This window comes from Aristolochia californica, unplaced genomic scaffold (genome assembly GCF_029961685.1).
Source record: "Aristolochia californica isolate CCGP_79_NKW_82.1479 unplaced genomic scaffold, dmAriCali1.0.hap1 SCAF_12, whole genome shotgun sequence".
NCBI classification, from domain to species: Eukaryota; Viridiplantae; Streptophyta; class Magnoliopsida; order Piperales; family Aristolochiaceae; genus Aristolochia; species Aristolochia californica.
Window position 1 is genome coordinate 16,672,628 of NW_027181793.1, and position 24,722 is coordinate 16,697,349.

The window sequence follows — 24,722 nt, forward strand, 5'->3', positions numbered from 1 at the left end:
TGTTTTAAGTATGAGGGCATCAACATGGGTCTTGTAAAAATTTGTGCAATGTCTATGGATTAGATCAGAGGGTCATTATTATTTATTTAGCATGGAAAAACCAACATTTGAGTCATTCCTTCACTCATTTTCAGGTTATAATGTTGAGGATGATGTAGACACTCCAATAAGTACACAGAGGGAGTCCGCAATACAATCTACAAGAGCATCATATTATCGAGATGTTTTAGCAATTCAGATGTGGCAAAATTATTGACTACTATGTTTTAATGCCACTAAATATTTTTGACTTGTACATTTGTATATACAGATATAATTTTTTATATTAAAAAGGTGATTAAGTTTTATTTTTATTATTTTTATTTTTATTATATAGTACGATATTTGTATAATTATTTCATATTTAGATATTACAAAATTAAATTTTGATTAAAATTTTAATAATATAAAAGTAAGCATTTATTTAATTATTATATTTAATATATTTTATTTATTAACTAATATTAATTTATTTTTTATGAAAATCAGATATATCAAAATATTTTATTAAATAAATAATCTATATGCACTTTACACCACACTTTTCATTGTGTACATTAACACAAACAAATACTTTACATTGTGCATAATAACACAAACAAGTACTTTACATTGCACTTTCCATTGTACACACTAACACAAACGAGTACTTTACATTGCACTTTCCATTGCACACACCAACACAAACAAATACTTTACTTTCCCTCTCACTTTCCCTCCCACTTTCCCCTTGCACTTATATTGTGCACTAACCCCCCTTGAATGTGTTCAGTAGGTAGAAAAGAAAATTTGATCATTCATTTATGCATCGGTAGTGCAACTATGGGTCCAATTTGAACCCAAAGAAAAAAAATAGAGTTATTTATGTTGTTCGGCAAAGAGGGTTCGTGTAGTAGAAAGTGAAAGTGAAACTAAATTATTTTTTTGTGTTAGTGTGTGCAATGGAAAATGTGGTGTAAAGTGTAGAAAGAATTTTTATTAATAAAATATATGAGAAAACAAGGTTAACATAGTTCGGGAATAGAATCCCTAATCCAAACGCAAAATGCTTGAATCAACTGACTTGTTATTTAGGTTTTGGTCTTGTTTAATAAAATTAATAGAAATTTAGGAAAATATCGAAATAAAAACTTTTAATTAGCAAAATATTGAAGTTTCAACTTATTTATGAAACTACATTTCAACTTTGAGCCTCCATGGTGGAATGGTCAACTCTCCATGACAACAAAACCTGCTTTCCTCTTCCAACACTATTTTGTGGAGCTCCTCCACCACGATTTCTCCTTCCGTTACTAACTCCACAAATATGATTTCTCCTTCCACAGCTTTGATTTCTCCATTATACTATTTTCTCATCGTCTGTGTCTTTGACTTCCACCACGACGTAAAATGGTGTCTACTTGCAAGTGTTTTAGGATTTTAGGAACTCCCAACTATTTCTTGATGTGTCTATGTGGGAGAAAATGTTGATTCATTGTGAAAGGGCGAGGAAGATTGGAGAGTGTGCTGAAAGTTTTTGAATCGGAGAGGGAGATGGTTGTCGCAGTGTTTGATTTAGCGATGAGGAGTGACAACAAGCTTCACATGTACAAGAGCATGATTTTGATGTATGAACATATGAGAAAAACAGGGATTTCACTTGATTCTTGGTGTTATTATTGGATATGGGATACATGTGTCAAGTTGTACTCAAGTATAGAGAACCTACTAAAACTATATGTTGTTTTTCAAAACATGTTTAATACAAAACAAGGGGAAATTTTGCATGAGTACTTGGCACGGTTCAGAGGAATGATTTAGAAATGTAAAATTGCTCAGTGCTACTCCACTAATATATCGATTCAAGAAAAACAGCAGGAGGCCTTAGAAATTGTTATTTCTTCGACAAATATCAAGCCACGTCTTGGATTGGCCAAAACTCAACTTCTCACCTCCTCAATACTTCCATCATTCGATCACATACGTGCAACATTACTTTGGATACTAGATCCTTCTTCCTCCTCCCAGAATGAGGTGTCATCTGTTATGTACGCAGGTAATAGGGGTACAACTTCTACCCGAGGGCGCGATAGAAATTATAGAGGATGTCGAGCAAGAGGCGGTAGAATTGGCTCTGGTCATTTGAGATTTGATAATGATGTCTGCACTCACTATGGTGGACTGAATCATCTAGTGGACACCTGTTGAAAGCTTCATGGCAAACCAGACTAGGACACTACCAACCAGGCCTCGGTTAATAGTAATGAGAAAAATGAAGACAAATCCGAGTTACAGAAAGGCAAGAAAACTGTCACTGATGAAGATTATGAATTATTGCACATAATGAAGACTCTGATGGTATCTTCTCCTGCCTCTTCTTCTACTGTTGCTGCCACCACTGCATCTGGTATGATCTTTGCCACTTGCTCCTCCTCATCCTGGATCATTGACTCAGGGGCCTTCGAGCATCTTATAGGTAATAAGAGTTTGTTATATTCATGTCTCCATGTTTAACAGACAAGTTTGTTACCATAGCCAATGGATCCCAAACCAAAGTTCATGGGAAGGGATCCTCCTCTATTACACACTCTCTTCCACATAATGACGTCTTATTTGTCTCCCAATTCCCCTTAAATTTTTTGTTGGCTAGGCAATTAACAAAATGGTTTAATTGCTCTATCACCTTCTCAAATTCTTCTTGTGTTTTCAAGGATCCAACAAAATGGGTGATTGGTGGAGGTCATGTTCAGGTGAAATTTATTACTTGGACTTGCCTCCGGTGACTATGGTTTCCTTTTCTACAACAGAGGCAAGATTATGACACCACTGGTTCGGACATCTATCAGTAGCATCACTTCAACACTCATTTCCCTTTTTTGAAAACTGTCTGGTTTAAACTGTGAAGTCTATCGGTTGAGCTAACACTAGAGGACTACATATTTTCCTTGAGTTACTCCCTTTTCATTAATTTACTCGGATGTATGGGGACCCTTGAGTGACTCAAATATTTTTCTCAAGTTAAGTATTTTGTCACCTTTTTTTATGACTTCACTCGAGTCACATGGCTGTTTTTATTCAAAGATAGGTCTGAATTTTTTTTCAATATTTAAGTCCTTTCATGCCATGGCATTCACTCAGTTTGGCAAAAAAATACAAGTCTTTTATTCTGATAATGCCAAAGAGTACATGTCGGGTGAATTTAAATCCTTTTGACAGGATAATGTCATTATCCATCAAACATCTTGTGCCTACACCCCTCAACAAAATGGAGTAACTAAAAGTAAAAATTGACATCTCCTTGAGGTAGCCCATGGCCTGCTCTACTCTATGAATGTGCCCCATCTTTACTGGACTCACGCCATTCTTACAACCTGTTTTCTTATTAATAGGTAACCATATTCAGTGCTTACCCATAAATCCTCATACTCGTTGTTATTTCTGGATGAAGACCCCTTCTGCCTTTCTTTGAAGGTCTTTGGTTGCACATGTTTTGTTCATGTCACATCCTATAGATGAGTAAGCTAGACCCTATGTCTCTTAGGTGTATTTTTTAGGTTACTCTCGTACCCAAAAAGGTTATCTGCTATAATCCTTATCTTCATAAGTTAATTGTCTCTATGGATATCACCTTTTTTTAGGACACATCTTTTTATTCTTCAAAAGATGCTCCTATGGGTCTTTCATTTGTTTAGGCAACTCCGAAGCCTATTGTGCCACTTGATATGGATCTACTTTAGCCCCCTAAATTATTAGCCGATACCATACCTGTGGAGTTTATGGATCCCTCCGAGGTAAGCCCATCTTCTCCTATTATATTTGGTCCACAATTTGATACTAGGCATATAGCTCTGTTGAAGAAGCCTAGGAAGGAACCTAGGACTTGCACTAGACCTCTCACCATATATCTAATTTTGTTTCTCACTATCGTTTGTCTTCTTCATGTTGTCAATATCTTGCATCTATTTCTTCCATCTTGGTTCCACAGTCATATCTGGAGATGAAAGACATCCAAGATGAAAGGCGACAATGAAAGAATAAATGAACGCATTGTATGAAAATAAGACTTAGGCCTTAGTTCCACTTCCTCCCGACAAGAAACCCGTGTGTTGTAAATGGGTTTTCAATATCAATCACAATTTGAATGATTTTGTTTCTCACCTCAAGGCCCGGCTAATTGCAAATGGGTATACTCAGGGCTATGGAGTAGATTATGAGGAGATTTTCTCCCCGATGGCTAAATTAAACTTTGTACGCATCTTATTATCACATGTTGCTAATTCCTCTTGGTCGGTATATCAATTGGATGTGACGAATGTATTCTTGAATGAGAATATTAAAGATTATATATATATGTGCATCAACCAACTGGTCTTGTGGTTGAAGGGGAGTCAGTATGCAGATTGAGGAAGTCTTTATATGGCCTCAAACTATCTCCTTGGGTTTAGTTTGACAAGTATAGCGAAACAATGGTGTGTTATGGATTTAGCCGGTGTTCAGTAGATCATTTTGTCTTTGTCAAAAATAGCTTAAAGGGAAAATTATTACTTGCAATTTATGTGGATTATATTGTCTTAACTGGCAATGATGCCGATAGTATAAAAAAGGTCAAAGAGATGATATGTAAAGAATTTAAAACAATGGATCTTGGACTTCTAAAATTATTTTTTGGTTATTGCGGTCTTCTAGTCAAAGCTTGGGATTGTATTATCTTAGAAGAAGTATGTTCAGAATCTACTTGAGGACACATGGATGATGTGGTGTTGACCAACAAATACTCCTATGGATGCTAACAAAAAGCAATGTGCAAGCTCTGGAGAAGATGTTGAAATAGGTAAATATCAGAGGCATGGGGGAAAACTTATTTGCCTCACAATGACTAGACCGAATATATCATATATAGTAAGTGTGGTGAGTCAGTATATGCACAAACCACAACTTACCCATTGGCAAACTCTGAAGAGGATATTGAGATAATTAAAAGGAGCTATGGGGAAGGGACTTCTCTATAAAAATCATGGCTACTTCAACATAGAAGGTTTTGCGGATGCAAACTAGGCTGGATCACCTGATGTTAGGAAGTCTACTTCTGGCTACAGTAACTTAGGTCGAGGTAATTTGGTTACATGGAGCAGAATATTATTGCGAGATCTAGTGCAGAAGCAAAGTACAGAGCTATGGCCCCCGCAATCAGTGAGCTTTTATGGATCAGATCCCTTCTTAGTGAATTGGGTTTCTATAAAGAAGCTTCTATGGCGTTGTGACTAGGGGTGGCTTCGAATCAAGCAGGCTCGCAAGCGGCTAAAGCTCGGCTCGATTTCTGCTCGGTTCGATTCGGTATACCTGGATCTCGAGTCGAGTTCAAGATCCGAGATCGGCTCATTTAAATTAACGAGCTGAGCTCAACCGAATCAAGGTTTGGCTCAAAAGCTAACGAGCCCGCTCGTTAATGAGCTGAGTCGGGACCGGGAGCGAGAGCGATGGGGGAAAAATTCTTCCACCCCTCGTCACTGTCGAGCCCCTCCCATCCGTTGTTGTCGTCGACTTTGTCGCCATCGACAATTGCTCGTCGGTCTCCTCTGTCACCATCGCCTCCCCTCGGAGGCAAGATGAGTAAGGAGACCGTCTTCTTGGGTGGCACCCATGACCATCTCCAGCTGTTCGAACTTCTGAGCGACGTTAGCTATGTCGGAGGCCCGAACCTTATACCCGAGAGCAGCAAGCAGCTTGTCGATGCTGCCAGCATCGGGAAGAATCTTATCTTTTTCAGAGACGCTCTCCACGGGAGGAGGTGGAGGGAAGTCTCCACTGAGGTTATAGCTACGTTTAGGATGCTCTCGCTTCATCTTGGGCAATGGTGATTTCACTTGAAGAAACCAAATGTCACCATAGATTTTTATTCTGAGGTCATAATAATGAAAGAGCGATAAAAAAAAAAAGATGTGTGGGGAGGAAGGAGGGAGGGAGGAAAGAAGGAGGGAAAGAAGGGAAGGCTCATGAAATAGGGCTCGACCTCCAACGAGTGAATGACGAGTAGATAAGAAGGGCACTAAAAAATAAAAAAATAAAATAGAATGAGAAATGATTCGATCCACGATCTCCAATTGGAGCAAAGAAGTTGCAGAAGAGAGAGAAGGAGGAAGGAAATGCGAGTCGTTTTTTCTTTTCTTTTGGGTGGGAGGGTGGCCACACGTAGGGGTGGCTTCAAAACCGAGCCTATACGCGAGTGGTTCGAACTTGGCTAATTTTCAGTTTAGTTTGATTCGGTATACTCGGTTCGAGATCCGGGATCAGCTAGTATAAATTAACGAGCCGAGTTCGACCGAATCAAGGTTCAACTCGAAAGCTTGCTAGCCAGCTCGTTAACGGGCTGACTCGAGACCGGGAGCAAGGGAGTGGGAGTGAGAGTGAGGGGGGAGGGGGGCGGGATTCTTCCTCCCCTCATCACCGTCGAGCCCCTCTCGTCTGTTGTTGTCGCTGCCTCTGTCGCTATCGACAGTTGCTCGTCGGCCACCTCTGTTGTTGTCGGTTCGATTTCTTCCTCTGATTTCTTCCACCCCTCGTCTGCTTTCGCCTCTATTTCCATCATCGGTGCTTCCGTCACAGCCTCCTCCGTCGCAGCCGTCATCCCCGATGACAGGTCCTCGCCAACGTCGCTAACCCCCTTCTATCCACGTCGTCTCAGCGGAAAACCAGAACCTGAGATACCTAAGTTAAGGTGAGAAATTGAAAATACATTTTAGTAGAAATACGTTTTTAAGGACTTTTAGTGCCTCATGCTTTTTGTAAACATTTTTCTAATTGAAAATTCTTATTAAAAAAATCATATAATTTTCTAAGTATGATTTTCTTGCCAAAATGGGCTAGAAAACCATATAGAAATTTTTTGAATAAGTATTTGATAGTCGATGCTGTAATACTTTTAGCAGGAGGCAATTTTCATAGCAATTTTGTGTTTTACATTTTAGTTGATTAAAAATTTATCGATAAGTATAGTAATATATTAGATTGATTATTAATTTTTATTTATTTCCCTAGAAGATACAATAAGAGGTCCATTTAACTTTCCTAAGAAAATTTAAAAATAATTCTTGTTATTTTATAATAAGTCACTAATAGTAATAGGATTTTATTTAAAGGTTTTTTTTAGAAATATGTATCATAGGAAAAACATTTCTAGTTTTTCCTAGAATATAAATTTTCAACCAAGGGCACTAAGGAGGTTATAGTAAATTTATGGCCAGATTCAAAAATTGCAAAATAGGCTAGACAACATTTGAAGTTAAAAAAATTAATATTGGTGCATTCTAATCCATTATTGAAATTCAATCCTAAACCTCCCCTATCATTCTTTTTTTAAAATGTATGCATAATTTTATATACAATTTATTTGACATATATTTATATAGAGTATTAAATGTAGGTTAAGCTCAAACTTGACTAGAGCTCGAGCTCGAACTCAGTTAAAATTATTAGGCACGAGGCTAGGGTCGGCTAATATTTAAATCAAGCTCAGCTTGAACAAGGTTCGGACTTAGCTGGATTCGATGCCACCCTTATGCCCAATTTTAAGTAGAGGTCATTCCCAAATTTATATAAAATGTATGCATAATTTTATAAACAATTTATTTGACATGTATTTTTTGAAAAATTTTAAATGTATGTTGGTGCACGAACTCGAGACATGTATTTTTTGAAAAGTTTTAAATGAATGTTGAATCTTGAGTTCGGCTCGAGCTCGACTCAAACTCGATTAAAATTATTAGGCTCGAGCTCGATAGAAATTTTAGGCTCGAGCCTAGGCTAGGCTCAGCTCGAGCTCGAGTTTGAAATATTTAAATCAAGCTCGACTCGAACATAGGCAAGTTCGGGCTCAGCTCAGCTCGATGCCACCCCTAGCTGTGACAACCAGGTGGCCATTCATATCTTTTCAAATCTAGTCTTCCACGAGAGAACAACACACATTGAGGTAGATTGCCACTCTCAGACATTTTTCATATGAAAAGCAGGTGGCTAAGATTCGTACGAAATCAATCACTTCCAAGATTCAAACTACTATATGCGGCAAGCTGGGTATTTGTGATGTTTTCTCTCCCTTGGCTTGAGGAGGAGTGTTAGAAGATAGAATCATATTATAGTGGCATGATGTAACTTATTCTTTGTTTTTTTTCCATTTCTCTCGGTTAGGGTAATGATGTAATTGTAGCTCTTCTTATTATTATAAACGTTGGAAGATATGATGTAATTAGGGTGACACTAATGTAATTAGTTTAAATTTTTGTCTCTTATTCACTCTTATTAGGGTGAAGAGTGTATATGTAATATTGGTAGTTTTGATACCTATAAATATACATTATGGGGAAGGGCTTGGATTACGTCCATAACCTCTTTTTCCTCTTGTTTTCTCTTAGTGTCTCTCTCTTTTTCTCCATGAGCTAAATCCATGGAGTCCTGAAAATCAACATGGTATCAGAGTATTGATTTTTAGGACTCACAAGTATGGTTTTCAAGATTCCAAAACCTTTTTTTTTTTTTTTTCTCATATTAATGATTCAATTTTCTTAGTTACTAGAACTGCATTTTTTATTACTACTCATTTTATTCCACTACCTGGCGATGTGAGTCCAGTCCAGTGCTTGCTCTATTCCCCTCAAAATCCCCAGCAAACCAATATACTTCAGCACAAAGAGCTTCTGGTCACCGTGCAAATAGGGGAGATCAGAGAAACAAGGTAGCCATTCAAATCCGAATACGCATATTTACCCTCTGCACATGCAGCCACGTCAATGCTATAAATTAGATGTCTGGAAAAATTCAATATCATAGAGAACATCTCTAGCTATACGATTGATTCCTCGACGCTTTTCTCACCATGAGTGGTAAGCGTCGACCAAGGTAATTGTTATGCACGCAATAACATTATTAAGTTATTTAGAGTCTAATTAATTATTTTTATTTATTTATTTTATTTTATTTCAGTTAAATAATTAATTGGGCACATGGGCATTTTTGTAATATTTTATCTATAGGGGCATTTTGGTAATATTTTTATCTATAGGGGCATTTTTGTGATATTTTATCTTGAACCTTGTAAGGGTGAACCCTAATTAAGGGGTAAGAGTAATGAGAAAAAAAAAGTATTGATTTAGCGTAAACAAGGGTTTTGAGTTCTACTCAGGGGTGTGCGTTCTCCTCAAAGAACCTAGCGTTTTCAAACTTCCCTTCGGCGTGATTTTCGTCTCTCTTCTTCCTTTGTACAAATTGTTGTGTCAGATCAGGGACCATAACAACTGGTATCAAAACGGGAAAACAATGATGGATTCTTTAACCCGAGAGTAAATACTTGCCATACTCTAGGATTTGTGCACAACAGCAAGTATGATGTATCAAGATGTGCGCACCCTAATATGTGAGATGCAACAAGAGATGCGTCAATCTTCCATTAAAATGTCGGAGGAATGGGCCGCAATCGAGATGCATCTTGCCAAGGCCGCAGAGAGGAAGGTCATACCACCTAAACTCGCTCGAGACGCAGTCTCAAACGAGAAGAAAGGCCACAGGTCAAAAAATCCAAAGGAATTCCAGCAACGCTGTCCAACGCCTGGACATCAAATTGGGGACGTCGGTAAGGGCTGAGGCGGGAAAGCTTTGTCGGCAGACATTGGCACCCCAAAATCACTACCCGAAGAAGATTTTTCCCCAACGCTTCAAATAGCCGTCAGGGTCCCTCATCCTGGCAACCGACATTGTAATGAGAACATGGGAGAAAGGGTGACGAGAGAAAAGGAACCATAGTGGAAGACGAAATTTGGGGGTGGGAGTTCTGAAAATGATAAGGTAGCCAAAGTGGGAAAACTTGGAGAGATTGTTGGGTTGAACAATCTGACAAAATTTCAAATTTCTAATGTTGTTGCAAACTTAGGTTGAACAGGAGAGACACTTCCAATTTTAAATTTGTTGTTGTTGTGGCAATGCATAAATGGGCTCAACAGAAAAAAAAAAAAAAAACCCTATTAGAAGTGATGTAGATGAGTAACACCTAGAATATGTAGAAAATAAAAATGAATCGCAGGGTGAAGCTATAGGTCATGAGAATCCGGTACATGCTACAGTGATTACTGTTGTTAAGATCTATGAACACAAGTTGGAAAAAATAAAACTGCTAGGTCCATATTTAGGGCAACAACATGGAAGTGTTTATTGGAAGAAATGAAGTTCCACTACATTGAGTTCTTTAAACCTAGAAAAGCCTCTTTTAACCCAGTTGAGTGATGCTTTTTCTACCGAAGAGTCACCTATATGGATGGACAGAAGTACCACTTCACAGTGCCGAGAGATGGAGAGAACTGTTGGGGGTGCGTTAGCATTGTCTCAACTTACTGGGTCTAGTGCATATGGAAAATTTAGTGGTCTACAAATCGGGAAGATATTTGAAAAGCAGTCAGATGTATATAATGCAACAGAACAAATTTCTCTTGTTAGTTCCTTCATGGTATCTCTTGTTATTGGAGGTTATGCTAGTATTAATGAAACCGATGGAGCTGGAATGAACCTGATGGATCTCAGACAAAAAATCTAGTCTCAGTAGGTTATGTAGGCTACTACACCAAGATTAAAAGAAAAACTAGGACAGCCTGCACCAACACATGGATTATGCTGAAGTTCCACGTATTGTTCCATCTCAATCCGATGCATTGCCGGATTATACAGAGTTATTTTAACGGTGCACAAAACAATATTGCACCACATTTTTCAACATGATATACCAGTTCTGTTGTTCAGTAGTGCTAATGCTGTTGCAGTAAAGAAAGGTGTCACTCATTAGCAAATGCAACCTGAGAGAAGAATTTTGCTGCAGTAGGTGTTCTTCTTCTTTTTGGAACAACTCACTTAATGTCAACAGTGCAAACTTGGGTCCTCTAGTTGAACAAAGGACTGTTGGTGGCACTGCATTTCCTTCACCTATGGATGTGGAGGGGAGACAGGAGGAAGTTGCTGGTTTTGCAGCACATGGGTTCTTCAACAAAATGATGGCTGCAAGTTCCATTCTTAAAGCTCTTGAGGCTACCAAATGGGTTCATTTCTACAAAACCAGGCACACGTCCAAAACATTACCTTCAAAGTATCACCATGTACCTTCTAGACCACTTGACTCTGCTCGAGATGGCTTTGTAATAGGTGAATGTTCTGGTGTAAGGGTGTTGGAGGATCTTAAACATGCACAAGAACGTGAAGTCAGTTTTTATGCTGAAATTAGTGGTTATGAAATGTCAAGTGACGCTCATAACATTACTTAGCCACATATTGATGGGAGGGGGGCAATTTTGGTTATGATTACTATGCTACAACAGTGTGCCCTTCATCCGAATAAAGTGGATTCTGTCAATGCTCAAGCCACATCATTTACACTGCCTGATGTGGTTGCATCCAATGCAATAATAGGGGTAATTGTGAAGCATGATAGTTCAGGGGCTTTGGCATTGTTTTCAAAAAGGGTGCTACTAGCCATCGCTTTGGGGTAGTGGGAGAAATATTTGCTGTTGTGGCACTACCCTATGGAATTGCTCACCCAACCATAAATCTTCACAATGCAGTTCCTGTTTTCCATGATGTTTTCTATTTGGGAGAGGCTCGTGGATTCTTCCACCAAATGATGTATGGTGTGCCAGTGTAGAACACAGTGCGACTAGACAGCCAAGGCCACAATGTTGTTGTGGCAGTGCAACAGACATTGCTACTAGACAACCAATGTTGACAACTGTGGCCTTGTAAAATGAAATAGGTGATGTTAATTTCTGAAAATCTAGATAACTCTTTGGCTGTAATTGAGGAGATGCTCCAATTTTTTTTTTTAGTTTTTGAAAGCGTTAGTTCTGGGTTTGGATAGTCAGGGATCCTTAGAAGAACCTACTATTTTTGCAGCACATGGGTTATGCAGATATCCACCAATTCTTGGGGGTAATGTAGCCTACAAGATTTGTGTTGGCACGATCAGAGGGATTCAGCCCAGTGTTGGGTACAAGTTTGCAATGGTGCAAATTGATATGGGAGGACTTCTCAGCCCAATTCCCACAACATTGTTGTTGCCAAGTAAAACCTCCAACATTCTTTGGTTGGGGACATGCTGCATTTTGCCCATGAGGCAACTGTTGGGGCAGATCACACAAGGGTTGTTAATGTCGAAGCAGAAGTTGCCAGTTTTAAGCAGAAGTTGCCAGTTTTAAGCAGGTGATAGTTCAACTTGTTGTTTGGTTGCTTATTCGTATTGGGGTGTGCTACAACAAGTGATGATGGTAGTGTCGGCAAAGAAAAAATTGCTTCTCAGTTGGAATGAACCAGTTTTGTCATCCAGAGGGCTACCACATATACAACGGATGCTACTTGGGAACAGGTGGAGACATCGGCAAGTAGATCCTACCTTCGAGCTTTAGGACAAACTCTTTCTCCCGGGGGGGGGTTAGAGTCTAATTAATTATTTTTATTTAATTTAATTTATTTTATTTCAATTAAATAATTAATTACTATAGGGGCATTTTTATAATATTTTATCTACAAGGGTATTTTTTTAATATTTTATCTTGAACCTTGTAAGGGTGAACCCTATTTAAGGGGTATGAGTAATGAGAAAAATCAAGTATTGATTTAGTGTAAACAAGGATTTTGAGTTCTGCTCGAGGGTGTGCGTTTTCCTCAAAGAACTTAGGGTTTTCAAGCTTCCCTTCGGCTTGATTTTCATATTTCTCTTCTTCCTCCCTACGAATCGCTGTGTCAGATCCAGGACCGTAATAGTAACCTCGGTAGTGATGGAATCTTCACATGGCAGTTATCTGGATGAAGGCTCTGTGAAAGAAAATGAAGTGCTAATCTTCGTATTCCAATGGGTTTTCCATTTTTGATGTTGAAACTGGAAAGTCTGGAGTTAGCTTATATCACTGACAGAAGGAAGAATAAATGGTAGATTTTTTTTTTTTTTGAGTTCTTATCCCTTGGAAAGGAAGAATCCTTGCCTAGCGATACTAAAGTCAGATCGCCACCTCCTTTTTCCGTTTTAAATATTTCATTTCCATTGCTTCACTTTTGCGCTGGAAGAGTTTATGATGATGATTCAGTTCTGCTTGTGTTTCAGTTTTTGATAAGCTGTTATTATCTTCTAGACTGCGTTGGTTGATTTCCCATAATACTCGTTGTTATCATGCTACTGGATCGTCACTGCTGGATGCCAATCATATGAAAATCAACAATAAATATGCATTGAGGGGGAGGATTAGGCACGCCAGCTAAACCTAATCCTCCTTTGCTCCTTCTCTCACTCTCTCTCTCTCCTAGCCAATCTTTCTTCTCTTTTTCTTCTCCTTCTCTTCTCGCCCGATTACCTCTTCTTTCTCTCTCACTCTTGCTACTCTCTTTACCTTAATCTAGTTCATTTATTATTCACTAAATAGGATCCTAAATCTACAAGTATTTCTCTCTAAGTACTTTAACATGTTTCTTAATGATATGTATAGTGATTCTAAATATGTCTATATGCAATTTAACGTCCTAAAACTCTGATCTTCACAAGTACTTAAAGGGATAAGAGTTAAGATTCTTTCTTACATAAATTTACTGAGTTTAACTATTCGTTTATTGAAGCTTGAACTTGAGTCTTCGCGTTGACTTCTTCCTTGTGGGTGCATCTTCAAGAGGTGTTCTTCATTTTGGTTTTGATGCTTTAAACCTTGAGATACACTTGAAGGTTAATTATCTGAAACACAAGATTTGGAAGTTATTAGCTCAATTAAGTTTTGTTATCATAAAAAAATAATATGAGAGTCAACCTATGGTCAACAATTTTCACCGTTATTTTTTTAAAATACTATATTTATTGTTTTTAAAAAGAGAGAATAATTGAGAAGGGATTTATTTATTGAATCACTAGGGAGATGTTTTTTTTTCTTTTTGGTATCATGAATAGGGGTCTTGTGACGAATACAGTCTCATATCATAAATTGTTTTCAAATATCATATTAATATATTTTTTTCATACACCATCAACCACTATGTCATCTCATTTTTATCACATTATTTGCTTGTATAATTTTTTTTTTATTGCAGGATGAATTTAGGATGTGCTAGTCGGATGTAGGGGTGGCATCGAGCCGAGCCGAGCCCGAACCTGCCTATGTTCGAGCCGAGCTTGATTTAAATATTTCAAACTCGAGCTCAAACCGAGCCCAGCCTCGAGCCTAAAATTGTTATCAAGCTCAAGCCCAATAATTTTAACCAAGCTCGATCTCCAACATTCATTTAAAACTTTTCAAAAAATACGTGTCTCGAGTTCGAACTCCAAAAATAATATATGTCAAATAAATTGTATATAAAATTATGCATACATTTTACATAAAAAAGGGTAGCCATTTTACATAAAATTGGGCATTACCTCTACTTAAAATTGGACTTAAGGGTGGCATCGAATACAGCTGAGCCCGAACCTTCCTCTGTTCGAGCCGAGATTGATTTAAATATTTTGAACTCGAGCTTGAGCCGATCCTAGCCTCGAGCCCAAAATTGTAATCGAGTTGGAGCCTAATAATTTTAACCGAGTTCTAGTTTGAGTTCGAGCTCGAGCTCTAGCCGAGTTTGAGTTTGAGCTCTAGCTGAGTTCGAGTTTAACCTATATTTAATACTCTACATAAAATATATGTCAAATAAATTATATATAAAATTATGCATACAGTTTAAAAAATGAATGATAGGGGAAGTTCGGGATTGAATCTTGGTAATGGATTAGAACGCACCAATATTAATCTTTTCTACCCAAAATGTTGTCTAGCTTATTTTGTAATTTTTGAATCTGGCCATAAATTTACTATGGCCTCCTTAGTGTCCCTAGGTGAAAATTTATATTCTAGGAAAACCTAGAATAGCTTTTCCTAGGATACATATTTCCAAAAAAACCTTTAAATAAAATCCTATTAGTATTAGTGACTTACATGAAAATTACAAGAAATATTTTAAATTTTTTTAGGAAAGTTAAATGCACCTCTTATTACCTCTTATAGGGAAATAAATAAAAATTAATAATAAAAACATATTTCTACTAAAAATGTTTTTTCAACATTTCTTGAAAAAACCACTAAAAGTCCTTAGAAACGTATTTCTACTAAAATGTATTTTCAATTTCTTCAAGAACCATGAGGAAGGGACATCCGGAGTTTAATAAAGAGTTTTTTTTTCACTTGTTTGAGATTTCTCACATGCAAAATCATCTTCGGGAGGGTAGGGGGAGGGGGGGAATAAATTATTTATCCCTTTAACTTAGGGTTCTTTGGTTTTCCGCCTGGGTGGGAATAACACCCCCCCTACGCTCCTGCTGTGCCGGTCCCGACTCTCGAGCCCGTTAACGAGCCGGTTCACGAGCTTTCGAGATCCTTAACTCAAACGAGCCTTATTTGGATCTCGAACCAGATAAATCGAATTGAACTGAGCCGAGCTCGAGCTGCTTAGGAACCGGCTCGATTCGATGCCACCCCTAGTTGGATGACCCTCTCCATAGTCATTACCATCTCATCTAGATTTTCTCCATCCCATATGACGCTTCATTGCCATCAACGAAGCCAAGCACAAAGAAAGTCCCCTTCAAAAGATGAAGGTTTTATCCTGCAAGATAGCAAATTGTATTTCCTCTTATCACCAATACAACTTGAGGGGGAATATTAAGAGACAAATTAAATTATTATTTTTTAAAATTAGAAATTAAATTGAGTAATAATTTAGGAAATTAATGACAAATCAATCAAGAGATTGATTTGTCATGATTTCCTAAAATTAAAATAAAATCTTGATTGATATTTTTCTTAAATTAAGGAAATTCGAATCCTTAATTAAGGAATCAAATAATCCTTCATTAGCCTATAAATAGGCTTGTATTAATTTTAAATTTTATTATAATTCAATAAAATGTCTCCTTCTCTCTTTTCGTCCGTGAATTAGGCTCCTAGAATTGAACCACGTAAAATTGGTTTGTATTTTTTGTTCCTTTCATCTTCAATTTTGTTTTTGCATAAAAATTTCTCAACCCATATAATGCTTTAAGAGAAATAAAGGTTAGAGACAACATCGGTATACTATTAGAGGTATCAATTTTACCTATTTATCTATTTTTTTTTATGATTTTAGTAAATGGAATGAAAATGGAACAAAAATTCTTCACGGATTAGGTATTCATGTAATTTGAATTGATTACTTGTTTACCATTAATTAAATGAAACAAAAAGGGTAAGGATTATTCCATACCTTATTAACCTATTACTTGATTATATATAAGTGTAATTTGTTAAATTTTTATTTGTGTAGAATTTATGTTTGAAGTAAAATATCTTTTAAGGATTTTTAAGGATTTTTTTATAAATTTGAACGACATTGTTCTTGGGCTTTTGTACATATAATAATTTGACTTTTGTACTCTTTATGATCTTATAAATTTAGGTCATTTTTTGTTTTATTTCATTCACTTTCCTGATTACCCGTTCTACCATCGCATAAATAAGTAAAATAAACAACATATTAATCAAATTTTTTATTGAGTATCAAGGAATAGTATGAATAGCTTATTTGTTCCATTTATATACCATTCATTTCCCTATATATATTATCTTTCTATTTGAACAACAAACAAGGTGTAGACAACATCAATATATTGTCAATAAATTTGTAGCTCGTTGTGATGACAATCTTGTATCAACCTTTAAAATTGTTCGAGGAACCGAATGGGGCCAAGTTTTGAGTTCAAGTATCTCCTCATAAATGCATAGAAACTTTCACTTTGCTATGTGTTTTTTCATAATTTTACAAAATATGTGTCTTCCATAGACCATGACCACTTGGGTTATCTTTGACATTAAGTATATCATCACAAGTATTTAATAAAAACCTCCTCATTTTCATACTTAGAATGTTTTTTGGTTTCATGTGAGACAAATCTTGAAGAAACATTTTAAACAACCAACTGAATGAATCTATCGTTTGTCTCGTATAGTAATGTACTATTAAACATTGTGGTTTGATTTTGATGATTACCCCTAGAAATGGTGCAAATGGCCTCTCATCGTCATTTGTTTTATATGTGGAGTCAAAATATACAATGTTGCCAAAATAGCCTTAATCGACAATAATTTCACATTTGCTCAAAAAATATTTGTTATTTGTTCTTTAGCATTTATTTGAAAGTAGAGAGAAGTCGGGTTCTTGCATTGCTTCTCTCTAAAATGTTGGATGACAACTCTAGTTGCACTAATTTATATTGCTTATTGGCGCTTATGCCTCAATTAGTTCTAGTAATCAACATGATAATAACTCAAGCTTCCCTCCGCAAATCATAAGCATCCTTAGATGCACTACTTTAATTTGTGCATCTTGTTCTTTTGTCATATTCCTACTCATGAGTGAGAAGATAGGGAAGGGGAGGCTTATATTTCAAAAGAGTGTTAAGAGATCAATGGATTCAACACATTTTTGTATATGAGAAAGACATGCAAGAGTAACGTGAGGGTTAAACGGACCGTGGCACAAATGGGGCATCACGCGGGCGATACACTTGGCTGCCGGTTATTGGTTTTGCATTCATATATGTTGAGACCTGAGCGTGGATGACGTGTTTCGTCAGCAGTGCAGGTCGAGGGCGAGGGCCGCTGGTTCCATTATGTTATCTACGCCAAGCTCGTTACCTTTACTATATTCTTCTGAATCCTCTTTAGTTAATTACCGGTACGCTGCTTTTAGTGCTTCTTGCTCGAACTCAAATTCCTCGTTTGGGACTTGGAGGTTGGGGAAAAATGGGAAGTCGGCCACTTGCAAAATCAAAACTCATGCAAAGATGGCGAAATCAGAGATGGATGCTGACCGAATCACTGCTGTCCCTGCGGATGCCGGGAACTCATCAAGCAGTTTCTTGTCGTTTCTCTGTCCTCTGCTCAAATTAGTTGGAGTGAGACTTCCACTTTACGGAATTTGTTAGCAACTTTTTGCTCTGATTTTGTTCTTTCACTGTCTTTCGTCATTTTATGGCTTTTCTTTTAGCTCATTCATCACGTCCTGGTACCAAGTTTTTTCGATCATAATTTCCGTTCCTTGTCGAGATTAATGCTGTTACTCCATTTAATTGTGTCCTCTTTGTGTGTCAGGGAGGGGACCCTTCTGGGGAGCGTAATGACATGTTGGAGGTAAACGAATACATTATTATGCTAACTTGATTGTCGAGAGATGCCCACTTAGAAATGGTGCAGGCATCCGAATACAGCAATGAACCTAGAAATTAACTTGTACAAATTGAAATTGAAAATCCGGAAAACCTGTTTACTGATCAGCCAATTGTTCGCTATGCCAGCAAAACATATGACAACGCCGATCTATTGCCTGTAGACTAAGAGCTTAAGATATTGGCTTCTAATAACTTTGGTTGATGGTTCGCTTTTTTTTTCCTGCACAGATTGTTACATCTTCATTATCTTCGCTGGCAAGACTTCCATGGGGATCAAAATCACTATTAGAAAGTTCACGTACCCAAAGTGCTGCAGAAAATTATTCTACGTGCTTGCAACTCTATGAATTTGGCGAGTTTCTTCCTCCAGTTTTTGATATATGACAATCTTTACTTTCTAGAGACCTGTTACTGGTAGCTATTAAGCATCCGTTCCCTGTAGTGTTTTTAATGCCTTGGTAAAAAAAAAAAAACAAAAAAAACGGCCTTTTGCGTTTAGCTATTTCCATCAATAAGAAATGAGGAAAACTAGCTGGTATTGTCAATGACTTCTCAACATGACCAGGGTGCTTGCATGGATTTTTATGTCCAGATTCAGGTTGAGTGGTTTATTTCATTCTAACAATGAGGAAATCACCAAAACCTGAAATAAATAAGACGATATATATACTTTTTGATGTGTGATATGCTCTTGATAAATAAGAGAATAAGGCGGCATTTAACAGACAGGCTCGGTTTCTATAACTTGTAAACTTAATGTAATCCAAATTGTAGACTTTTATGAATGCAGTCTGTCTTTTTGTGTCTTAAGATTATCTAGTGGGGAATCTAAACTCATCTTCCAACAGAAGCATGTCCTTTTTGCAGGAGAGTTCGGGAGGCCATGACCGAGCTGGATCTTTCTGTTGAAGTAAGAGATATCATGAAAACAAATTCATCTCGAGCATTCTTGTTCTTGAATTCATTGTGATTGTATTTCTCTTTTCTCGCTTTTATATTCAAATTGTTAATCTTGATCCAGTTGTTAGCTTGCTTGTTTTGCAGGTTTATCCTTGCCCAAAAGGATCCTTAAGACATAGAGAAATAGTCAGAAACATTGGAGGCAAAGAACAGTAAATACTTTTTTTTGATGTTATCCATAGATTTATTAAATTAGCCCACCATAGACAGAGCTGCGGAGGCTCCATAATCTCCCAGTTTAAATAATGGCCTACTAACACCCAATTGCTTTTACATGTATCTGAAGGATATATTTAATTTTTGTTTTTTTTCAATCACTGTGGACTTATCAGGTTCCCCTTTCTGGTGGACTCAAATACTGGTAGATCAATGTATGAAAGTGGTGAGTCTATGTGCTATAAGTTTGTTACTTTGCAAATGTTGCTCATTTTCCATGTTACAGATAAGTCTTCTGTTTATTTCACTTTCTTCTAGCATCAGTACCTTCCATTCATATCAACTCTAGGTATTATTCCATATTCCTTTCTTCTACTACTGAATAAAAGTTTTAGGTTGCTGATTGTACCATCTTTATCTTTTCTCTGGTTTATAATATTTAGAACACTTCTCGACAGTCTTATTTTTTAAGAAATGTTGGAAGATATAGTCAAGCTTAAATGGCATTATTGTTATAACCTTTTTAGTTTTTACCCTTATTCACACCTATTAGGGTGAAGGGTATACTTGTAATTGATGTATTCTTTACCACTATAAATAAAGCTTAAGGGGGAGGATTAGTTCATTAAACACAGCCCTAATCTCTCCCTTCCTTCTCCTCTACGTGTTCCCTCTTTCTCCTCTCTAGCCGTCCTCTTCTTTTCTTCTTCTTCTCTCGTGCTCTTCTTTTTCTTCTTCTTTCTTCTCTGCTTCTTCTTCCACTCCTACATCACACATGTCCTTCAAGTTCAGAAATGATGGAGTCCTGAAAACAACAAGAAAATATTTAAAGAGGCCACGAAACAGCTTATCAGTACATAGATCCGTTGCATGCATTACCTATTTGCTTTAGAAGAAATATTTGATGTTGCCTCAATAAAGTGACAGTCATCATTATTTAGGTAGAGTACTGCTTAAACTTGTTACCTTTGAAGAAACTAATCTTGTCTTATTTTCTCTTTAGCAATTCTAGTTTTCATTTTGTGAAGGGGATGTCTTTTCTAACCCTCTTTTCTATGTACAGGGGAGATTGTGAAGTACTTGTTCTATCAATATGGTCATGGCAGGAAACCTTCTTTTGGGCTTTTGGAAAGGTATAGTCTCGTTTATCTACTGGGTGGTATAATTGCATTATTTTTAATCTATGAATACCTATTTAGAGAATGTTGCATCTGCATTTGTCAGTATGATTTCATGTTGAAGTTTCTTTTGGTTTTAGATAAAGAATGTACTGTTAACCAAACTAATGTCAGTGCTCAATCTAGGTATTGCTTTATGGTTTTGCAGGGTTTATAGGAAGACTGATTTATTTATGGTTAGCATAACTCAGTTTATTGTGCACTGAGCATTAGAGCTAAGATAATAATCTGTCATTTCTTTTCTTCTTTTAAAGAAGTGAATAGTAATTGACTGGTTATCCTTGATATAGCACGATTTTTACAGGATGGGTCCCCACTATTCTCAGAGCAGGACGAGGGATGACATTATGGCCAAGAGCCAAACCTGAACCACCTTTGCAGAAGTTAGAATTTTTCTCATATGAAAATAACTTGGTGAGTGGTTATGTATTTGTTAGACAGGCAATGGTGACTTAGAACAGGAAACTGGTGGAGTACTCACTCCATTTTATGCATACTTAGCTATGTATCTTTAAGGTTTCCATAAAAAAGTTAGAATTCCTTTTGCCTAATCTGCCGTCAATACCTCTATTTCATTCGGTGGTGCTTGTTTAAGGTGAAGTTGTTGTGTTGTTCAGTTTGAAATTTTGGATCAATTGGATGCCTAGCATCACATGATGAAGGAAGAAAGACTTTTTATACGAATTTGTTGATTATGCAAAATGTTAACATTTATGCACCCATATTACGGTTTTGTATGGTGAAATCCATGAACAATACCTCAAGTATGATATCCTTTCAGCGTGCTATTTAGAGTCCTTTTGCACTGATGAGGCGATTCCCCATGGAGAAAGGTGCCATCTGATGCCAAACCTGATTGAATATAGTGAATATGTTTTTTGGCTGTGTCTGAAAAATTCATCTTTAAGTCTCAAATGTATTTGCAGACTTCATCAATATTTTTTTTTGTAACATCTGGAATGTCTTGTGGCTAATTTTTTATTTGTTTTTTCATTTTAAAAGTATGCTCGGATCGTTCGGGAGGCCCTCTGTGAGTTGGAAATCCCTTATATCCTCCGAAATGTTGGAGAAGGTTCATCAAATTCTGAGCTACTTCTTCAGACATCTGGATCAAATGAGGTACCTTTGAATTGAGAAAAGTCTTACTTCTTTCTAGATTGTAAGAGATGTTTGATATTGATGGGACATTAGAGTGGCTAATTTCAGAAGGCAATTTGTTCTTGTAGGTACCATATCTTGTTGATCCCAACACAAGTACCGAACTAGGGAACCATAAGAAGATTTTATCATACCTTTTTCAGACATATTCCATCATCAACTAGCTTCCCCAAGTTCGTCTATGGACTTCATTTCTTTGTTGGCTACATATATTTCTGAGTATGCATCTATTATTTGCTATTGCATGAGATTTGATATGGCACATAGTAAACAAAACTCTATGATCGTTTGAATGATGAAAAGTTATATAAACAAAGGTCATAGATTGCAAATAGTCGAGGTTCTTATTTTTCGGGTTACGAATTTCTTGTTAAAAACATTCATCCCTAAGGTATTTTCTGCTTTAATTGGTGTTTGTTATGCATGTCTGCAGTGATATTAGTTATTTTAATTGCTTAAGATATTTCCTTATGGCTTTAGGATGCAATTAATATACCCTATGTGCTTATTTGTGCAGTCAGCCCCTTTGTGAACCCTAGATTTGAAATCCTTGTTGTACCCAGATAATCATAAATCCCAACAAAAGAACTGACCACAAAGGAGAAGGCAAAACCTGAAATACTAAAAAATTATACAAAAGCCAAGTTGTAAAGCATAAAGCTGCAAAAATAACCGTAAATAGCAATTAAAAGAAAATTACAAGAAGGAGACCAAGAAAGAGAAACACTATTGGAATTGCAGAGATTTCCCTTGAAATATGAGGAGGCAGCAATCTTGCCCCTTGATCACCTTACATAAAATGATTGTTGAATAAAAATGAAAGAAAGAGGAGGTGGATGCCCAACTATTGTTAGACTTGTTAAATAACAGAGCAAAACTGATCACCTGAGAATTAAAGAAGTCCTGCTTACCCTCCGCCTCACCTTCAAACAGCTCAGCATCTCTGCTTTTCTCTCCATATTCCCCTTTTTCCAGTTCAAATTCAGTGTGAGTGGAAATCAATCAATGGAAGCGAAAGAGAGAAATTATTTCCCGTGTCAATTGGTTGATAGAAGGAAGTGGGAGAGGTTTCCTGATCTGCAAGCTGAGGATGACATAATCTTGACGATTAGCAAAGAGGAGAGTAAATGTTTTAATAAACAGCTAAAGTCTAAAAATGTACTTTTGAATCCACATTAAATTCCAGTACCCATATGGGAAGAAAAATATTGCTAAGGGAGGTGGAAGCGTTTTTTTAGAGTAATTATATACCTCGAGTATAAGATTCTAGAATAATATATTCATTATACCTAGAGTTTTATTTGTTCGACTTTGTTCTTCACACTTTGAAATTTCTAACTAAGTTTAGCTTACATTTTGGCTATTAGTCTTTCAAATTAGACTCTAAATTGAGGTCTTTCACAGCTTTCTAAATTGAGTGCCTAAGTTTTTAAATCTCATTGATTTTATACTTAAAATTTTATTTGAGATTAAATTTGAGTTATTATTGTTGTGGTAGAATCACCTAGGACTAGTGTGTTTATTTGTGCTTTGATATTGTAATATCTACTGACTTAGAGGCTTTTTGAGCTACTATTATAAAACAGGAAATCCATACAATTTGTAAATCAATCAATTAAACAGGTAAGCTGTTGGTAGTTGAAAATCCTTATGTGGATCTAAGCGTGTGTCTAGTTGTTGTTGACTATAAATCCAAGTACAGGTAAGTGTTGTAATTTGACGTTTGTGGTATGCTACTGCAAATATCATTTGGCTGCTAAGCATAGTGAATTAGCTATTCATAGAGAAGATTGTGAACTATTATAAGTTGCTCCGTTGATATTTGTTGCATTTTTATTTGGATTGTATTAATTGAAGTAGAATTTAAAAATTAGTCATAAACTTACACCCACCCCCCCCCCACCCCCCCCCCCCCCCCCCCCCCCACCCAAGGAAAGCCACCCTCCTTCCTTTGTTCGAAGGGGACGACCAACCCTTCTATTTTATTTTTTTCTCTATCCTTCATTTACCTCTTCTATATTGAATCCTCTTTTAATTATTGGAGAACCAAAATGAAATTCCACACATATCAAAAAAGTTATGGCTTTTGGAAAGTTTTCCCACGGTTACAAACTTTGGAATCATTGTTGACTAGAGATTGAATTTTTTCAAAAGCAACTTGAGGCACACTAACCCAAATTAATATTTTTTGATGAGGGTTTTCAAGACCACCTCTTTGGTGGTTTAGAACTCCAAATCCTTTCCAGAAACATAAACTATAATATTGGCAAAGGCGACAAAATGTGATTATGCCAAAAGTTTACAGAGTCATGCTTTCATTTTGTCAATGTGGTTACAGGTTGATATTGTTTTAAGATTCATGTGCAGCAGCAAAATCAGATTGCTGATAAATACGTTTCTTTGTGGCAGGGAAAATAATATTACAGTTTGACAATGAAGAAGGTTTAACATTCAGGATTCATAAAGTTTGTAATTTTTCGTTTGTTTAATGCTTGTTCTTGTGTACATATTCTAGCATTACAGTTAGTAAAACGATAAAAACACCATAATAATAATAAAATTATAACTTAATCATGTACATATGAATGGATTATGCAACTGTGTGTTAGATCAATGGTAATATCATGTTAGTCTCCATTATTTTGTCCCTACTAGCATTGATGTAAAAATTCTTTATTTCTTGTCTTTATTCCACCCTATTGAGGGTACAGAGTATTGATGTAATTGTTACTTTTTTATACTTATAAATAAAACTTAAGGGGGAGGATTAGGGTGAAGCTCTCACAATCCTAATCCTCTCATTCCCCAACATCCACTTCTCTTCTCTCAAGTAAGCCGCCCCTCTCTCTTCTCTTTTTCTCTCGTCTCTCTTCTTTTTCTCCTTCGATTCTTCTCCTCTTTGATTATCTTGGCCTAATCTAATAACCATGGGATCCAAAAAATAACATGGTACCAGAGCAATGCTTTTAAGTTCCCTCGGTTAAGGTGTTATCGTATATCTATCGACATCATATCAA

At 36.7% G+C, this 24,722-nt stretch overlaps 1 protein-coding gene across 5 annotated transcripts; it reads left to right on the forward strand.

Annotated features, from left to right (window-relative positions):
* The first annotated feature begins 17,676 nt into the window (after positions 1 to 17,676).
* Positions 17,677 to 24,241, forward strand: LOC137946359 (uncharacterized). 5 transcript variants are annotated; one of them, XR_011111071.1, is made up of 11 exons: positions 17,677 to 17,980; positions 18,177 to 18,215; positions 18,482 to 18,605; positions 19,102 to 19,163; positions 19,298 to 19,365; positions 19,546 to 19,595; positions 20,433 to 20,502; positions 20,838 to 20,961; positions 21,550 to 21,666; positions 21,774 to 21,924; positions 24,115 to 24,241. XR_011111071.1 is itself a non-coding variant. In XM_068792623.1 (11 exons), exons 1-10 carry the CDS (start codon positions 17,696 to 17,698, stop codon positions 21,867 to 21,869), a joined length of 1,035 nt encoding a protein of 344 aa, XP_068648724.1. In that variant the 5' UTR covers positions 17,677 to 17,695; the 3' UTR covers positions 21,870 to 21,878; positions 24,115 to 24,241. The 5 variants fall into 5 exon arrangements, 4 of the variants coding, with proteins under 4 accessions (XP_068648724.1, XP_068648723.1, XP_068648725.1 ...); XM_068792623.1 differs by having other exon boundaries at positions 21,774 to 21,878; XM_068792622.1 differs by lacking the exon at positions 24,115 to 24,241 and having other exon boundaries at positions 21,774 to 23,093.
* Positions 24,242 to 24,722: the final 481 nt, after the last annotated feature.

Coding starts and splice junctions, on each gene's coding strand:
- LOC137946359 (XM_068792623.1), top strand. CDS start 17,696: ATGTTATCTACGCCAAGCTCGTTACCTTTACTATATTCTTCTGAATCC. Junction 19,366..19,545: donor AACATTGGAGGCAAAGAACA/GTAAATACTTTT, acceptor TGGACTTATCAG/GTTCCCCTTTCTGGTGGACT. Junction 21,667..21,773: donor AGACATCTGGATCAAATGAG/GTACCTTTGAAT, acceptor TTGTTCTTGTAG/GTACCATATCTTGTTGATCC.